Source organism: Sinocyclocheilus grahami, unplaced genomic scaffold (assembly GCF_001515645.1).
Source record: "Sinocyclocheilus grahami isolate Dianchi unplaced genomic scaffold, SAMN03320097.WGS_v1.1 scaffold48.1, whole genome shotgun sequence".
In the NCBI taxonomy this organism is placed as follows: Eukaryota; Metazoa; Chordata; class Actinopteri; order Cypriniformes; family Cyprinidae; genus Sinocyclocheilus; species Sinocyclocheilus grahami.
The window spans coordinates 2,393,824-2,400,139 of record NW_015505227.1 but is presented as its reverse complement, the minus strand read 5'-3'; the positions used below and the strand labels follow the sequence as shown (position 1 = coordinate 2,400,139).

The window sequence follows — 6,316 nt, the reverse complement described above, 5'->3', positions numbered from 1 at the left end:
AATATTCATAGTTTCGGGAAAGACAATAACTATTTCTTATCTTTAAGCATGTGACTTTCAAGGTCAAGGTTAAGGGCTGATTTAGTACACCTTCTGTTTTCGAGCGCCCCCTCCTTTTCTGCCAACATCAAAACACTCCCGTTCTTGCTGTAATCGTGAGGAGGAACACCCTATTAAGTTTAAAAACCAGTGTGCATCCTTTATGAATGTATATGAAAACTTTTAGGATATGTACAGCTACTGTTAACTGTTACAATTTGTTATAAAAATAAGATAACAAACATCTAAAATGTAAAACAAACAAAAAAAACACACAACTAAACATAATTTCCCGAAGACTTCAGAAACGGAAGCGATATTTCTGCTGAATCGACCAAATCTGATGTAAAATGTCAAGAGATAAATACGATTTTACATTGACTCAAAGGAATGCAGCTTTCGAAATAAAAGCCTACAAACATTTGCCTATTTAGGAATCACTAACAAAGTGCTGTGAATTGTTTTGAAACAATTTTAGAATAATGTCAGAAACTATCGATTTCTTTCACATTGTCATCAATGATAGTAATTTGGGAACAGAGGACTAAAAAGAATCATTACGCAACGCTCAATGATACATAAAACACCGACTTTGCTATGAAATCTTAGAAAACACTGAATGGAATTAACATATTTATTAAGGTTTGTGATATATGTTATGATGTTTTACAAGCGATATAAACATAGTATATAAGTACTGACAGGTATTGCGTAATAATCTATAAGACTAACACAACAACAACAACATTGACATACCTAACATTTAAATGGTAAAAAGGACTAAAAGACTTCAAACGAACACAGTTACATAGGCAGGCACGTGCGTTATTTACAAGCTATATTGTCCTTTCATGTTTTTGTTTTCTTTTTATTTAGATAATTAATTTTCGAGTCCATCCATTTATTTGTTTGGTGTAAATGCGCTAGGAATAGAAAACATTCAGCCCCCAGTCCAAGAAAAGTCCTCGCGACGACTTTTTGCTTCCCTTAATTTAAAGTCACCGAGAAAAACAAAGATTATGGCGCGCTGTTCTTAACTTTGGCAATGCATTTCTTTTCCTTAACCCTCCTGTTTTGAAACCAAATAGTGATTTGACGCTCGGATAAGTTGGTTACCGCTGAAATCTTTCTCCTCTTGTCCTTTGTGATGAATTTGTTGGCTGCATATTCTTTCTCCAGTTCCTTGAGTTGTACTTTAGTGTACGGTATCCGCTTCTTTCTACCTCGACGGAATGCGCCCCCGTCATGTTGGTGGGCCACAACATCTGGAACAAAAAGAGCAAAAAGGTTTAATATTAATGGGCTTATTAATTTTCTAACGAAACTTCGTTTCAACAAATTTTGCATTCGTAGATTTTAGGATTTAATCCATTTAATTACCAATTCATTGATTAGATTACTAAATTGTTATTTTTATGTAAAAGTGTTGTATTTGTTTGTTTGTTTTTTTAGAAAATAAAGGCACATTGGTGCTCTTGTTTCCTAGAAAATAAAGGCACATTTGTGCTCTTGTTTCCTAGAAAATAAAGCCACATTGGTGCTCGTTTCTGAAATTTCAAATCTGTATCTAAAATAAAATCTGTCTTCTGTCTGACCAGAAGGGTAATATCATTTTCTTTGGATATTTATGAGAGCATATGCTATACCTTAATTGTATTTTGAACATTCATATTCCAGACGTAAAATGGTTTAAAACGTACCTGCTAATGCAGACTTCCAGAGATGGCCCGCCTGGCTCTGGTCTTTGGAGCAATACATCTGACTACCCCATCCGTTAGCCAGAGCCCATGGTTGGTAGCTATCCATAGGCAGGAGACTATCGTGTCGCGGCTCTCCGGTTCCAAGCGTCTGTACCACTGACACGTCCAAATAGTTGGCCATGGACTGATAGGGACTGGGGTAGCTGTGGTAAAATGCGAACTCTTTAGCCCTGCTAGGATATTCTTCAGATGTGACCGGGGTATCCATGTATTTCTCTGCAGTGTAGCTAAGTGCACTCGGCTGCGTGCAAGACTTGAGGGAACCCCGCCCCATTCTGCAAGGATAATAGCTGTTGCCAAAGTAGCCGTACGGGATGGGACCGGTGGACGAAGCCTGAGGAACCGTTGGGCAAGTTGTGCACTGCTTGCCCGTCTCTGTAGAACTTGAAGTCGGTACGTCCACAGTGGAATAGCTGGAGCCGTGGACGAGGCTAGACGGGTGGCCACTCAAAGCCGAGTGGGCCATCAGATTCCTGCACTGGTTGGCCGCAAAATTGCCGCTTCCAACCAGACCCTCCATGTTCTTCAGCTCATCCAAGTTATTTTCATACACAAACATAACCGTGTCTGCCCAGCGAGGATTCAGGACCAGGGAGGTGGTCATAGCACGCTCACCATTCGGACGGAAAATGATGTTGCAAAGACTCAAGTCCAAAGCAGGACACTCAGTTACATTGGTACAGCTGCATTGACGCAATGGACTTCAGTCTGCATCGCAGTGGTTTCATTGGATAAGAGTTGTGCCACGTGACGCATAAAATAAACCTTGACTGAAGAATGTCAAAGTTTTTTTTTTTTGACAAGCTCGGGTTAAATGTCTAAAAGTAGTCTTCAAATGCTGCCTTATTGTTGCATTGCATCTTTGTATTAACACCCTAATACACTTGTTTTTTCTGTAATTCACTGAGCAATTGTTTTTGTGAAAAATATGCTGCTATTTGTTATTTTAATGTTAATAAAGGGTAAGAAGAGTTAATTTAATCGTAATTATTTCGTTCAACAAATATGTCCAAAATATATGTTGATAACATATTAAAAGGGTTTTTGTTTTTTAATTCTTATACTTATTCATGTGTCATCTTGTGCACTGAATATGTCATATGAACTGAAGAGATACGCGTACTTACATGAAAATAATATAATTTATAGATATATTCATGGCAGCTCCCCTGCTGATCATCAAATGCTATAACGATTTCTTCCAACATCTCATTGCAAAAAGCAATAGAAATGTTTAAAAGGGTCATACTTTTTATTTAGGATGTAATTACACATTGGTCAAGCACACGCTGGAATGCCTTTAAATCATTACAGACATTTTAAAGGCCCATAATTGGCAATGCCAAATGTAAAAATTATTTATCATTACCATAAAAAATGAAAAATCATAACTTGCTTCATATATACGCTCGAACAACGCCTCGTACCATTTTATGAAATGTCATACTTGAAATAATCCGCTGAAATAAAGAGGCAAAATACTTTCAAAATGGTTCCCTATTCAGTTATTACTCAAATGTCTCTGTCGCTACTCTGGTGCATTTTAGCAGTCTTAGCTTTAACACAAAAATATAGACTTAGAATTGCAGCTTTACAAGATATAGAAATTATTATTAGATTTTGCAAGGTGCTCGAAGGTTTATAATAATAATAATAACAACAATGATGATGATAATAAATAAATAAATAACTAGTTGTGCGCCTAATTTAGTGTTACATTGAATGAGTGATTGGAAGTTTTCCCTTAAAATATATTTTTAAAAATGCAAATGACTAAAACCATGAACCCTCTCTCTTCGACCAAAACAATATTTTACCTCTGGAAACTGTGATCTGGTGAACAAGAAAGAATCAAATTAAAAAAAAATAATAATTCCTGTGAATCGAGATGGGTGTGTGAATGAGTTCTGGTCTGTAAGCAAAAGGCAAACCTCTCTATAATTATATAACTAATATAACTGAATATATATATACTGATTTACAAAAAATTCTTCATAGGCTTAAACGTAAACGACAAGTCATTGTGTATGGAAATGTGGGGGAAAAAATTTCAACTTGTGTACAGGGAACAACAACATCCTTCCAATTTAATCATTCTTCCCACACACACCTCCCCAGACTGTTGTCTTAACATAGAGGTCAGGAAAGGCCCTCAAGGTCAAGGCCAAGTTTAAAGGGATGAGTATAGCCCTCCCTGAAGGGCCTGTTTAGGAGGCAATGATAGACGCCGTCCCTCCTTAGGCAAACTATCCAAGTTCAGGTTCTCTGAATCGAGCTGGAATAATAAAGAGGCCTGCAGGTAAACAAAATTGCTAACATTTCAAAGAAATGACTCAAGCAATCATACTCAGAATGTAATTTAACTTATATACTCAGATGATCTGTCCTAAAACAAGACAAAAATATTTCACTACTATTTCATGTTGTTTAAACACTGTGAATCATCAATGCTTTCCCATTACCACTGCATAGCTGTTACTCTGGGTTCAAGACACGAGCCATTCTATGTTTGTAGTCAGAGCTGAGCAACCTCACAACACGTTGTGCTTGCGCGAGGCAGCTACTGTGCCCATTTTTAATTGTAAAACGCCCTGCCCACGTGCAAGGTCTTACAAGAAACTGTGTGTGCAGTCCATACAGCATGAATTAACGTAGGCTACATCTTCAGAAGACAGACACATATGTATTCATTATGGACAAGGTAAGCTTGATAATCAGCAAATTATTACAATATGTAGAAAAGTTTCCGCGTAATGTAAGCTATGTAAGTTCAAAAGATGGCTAAAGAACACATCAATGAAAAGTACTGACGGCGCTACGCGAACTTGAAATGAATAGCCAAGTTTTGCGTTGTAAGCTTTTAGGGGACTGACTATAAGTTTACTGTGAATCGATGTTCTTTATATCAAAAGCAACATCTTCTTTTAAACGTAAAACAAAAGGTACCCTATAAATGAAGTGTTCAGCGTTTCTTTGCCCAACAGTTTGTTTATATTGTGTCAGCGCCTGCATACTTAATGAGGTGGTTCGTGCTTAGAAGAACGAGAACTGCATAAGATGTTGCAAAATTACACAAATTCAAAGTATTAGGAACTTTCGGTGCAGATTTTCAAATGAAAGAAAGTTCAAGTTCATTTCGCTTTCTGCCCTTCTTCTATCGCCCTTTGGATACATATGAACATATAACATATACATATAAACACAGTGAATGGTTTCAAATCAATAACATTAGTATTATTTAGTTTACGTTTGATTAACATGCACGAGACATATAATGAATACTGATTTACGTCCGTTTAATGAGCTGGGAATGTTTGCAACGACCAAAACAACCGTTTCACGATGTAATTGAAAAATACAGCGACACGATTCCGTTTGCAAAACTGCTCATTAGTCATTCATATTTTTAACGTTTTTCTGCATAGACTTTTTTTTTATACCTAATGCAATTATGTTTTAATAAAGCGACGATAGGCCTGTAGGCTACAACGTGATCTCTTCATGAAAATTATAGAGTGCATTGCGCAGTTCGCAGTATAGCCTACTTTGTGAGTCAGGCGGCCGTAGCTACAGTAAAAGTACATATGTTAGAAAAACAGTAGTCATTATGGTTATTGTCACTTATATATTACTCTGAACACTGTTATGTCTTTTTTAACTTAAAGGAATATTCCACCGCAAAATGTATAATTTAGTCATCATGTAGCCTTCTCACCCTCGTGTCTTTCCAAACCACTGTGACTTTCTGTGGAACACAAAATAAAATATTTTGAATAACGCTGGGGTCCGAAGGATAATTGTGGACCCTATATTGACTTACACTGTATGGACAAAAACACTCAGACGTTTTTTTTTCAAAATATATTCTTGTGTGATCCACAGAAGACAGAAATACATTCAAGTTTGGAACGACATGACGGTGAGTGACAAAGTTAAATTTTTGTGTGAACTAACCTTCGCTGGTTCAACTGTCTAAAACATTTAAGTACAGGAAACACAAGGCAAAGAATTCTGGTGATTAAATAGCAAAACCCTGTTATTTCTGGAAAGGGTCTTTCATGAAGTGTCATTTAGACCAGCTGTATACCCATTATTGTAATAAGAATTTTGAATATTAAAAACTGAAAGAGGTAATGTCTCTCATATGATTTTTAACATAAATGACATTGGTTTACCAAAGCACTTTATCAAAACGTTAGTAGGACGCAACTTGCAACCTTTTCTTTTTCATGTTATAAGCGTACAAACAACGCGCAAATTATGGAGTACCCTCGACCTCAACCATTACATACTGTATATTGCATATATATTTATATAAAGTTCAAAATTAATGAATTGCGATATTGTCACGTTCCTGAATTTACATTAAGGGATATAACTTATATACTTAATTGTACCACCTAATTGCAGTTAAAGTTTGAATGTTTAATACTTAATTTCTCATAAAATATTATACACACCGCAATATTGTGAATAAATAAAGTGAGTAAACATATGCTAAATAAACGACTCCCACT

At 36.2% G+C, this 6,316-nt stretch overlaps 1 protein-coding gene across 1 annotated transcript; it reads right to left on the bottom strand.

Annotated features, from left to right (window-relative positions):
- Nucleotides 1–932: 932 nt before the first annotated feature.
- On the bottom strand, nucleotides 933–2,407 carry LOC107582955 (homeobox protein Hox-B13a-like). The gene is made up of 2 exons (XM_016268979.1): nucleotides 1,740–2,407; nucleotides 933–1,304 (listed from the first exon to the last, which is right to left on the bottom strand). Exons 1-2 carry the CDS (start codon nucleotides 2,401–2,403, stop codon nucleotides 1,057–1,059), a joined length of 912 nt encoding a protein of 303 aa, XP_016124465.1. The 5' UTR covers nucleotides 2,404–2,407; the 3' UTR covers nucleotides 933–1,056.
- Nucleotides 2,408–6,316: the final 3,909 nt, after the last annotated feature.

What these genes read in the sequence shown, in the direction of transcription:
- LOC107582955 (XM_016268979.1), bottom strand. Translation starts at nt 2,403, where the DNA reads ATGACCACCTCCCTGGTCCTGAATCCTCGCTGGGCAGACACGGTTATG. An exon ending in CTGGAAGTCTGCATTAGCAG is followed by an intron (nt 1,305 to 1,739) that starts GTACGTTTTAAA and finishes TTTTTGTTCCAG; the next exon opens with ATGTTGTGGCCCACCAACAT.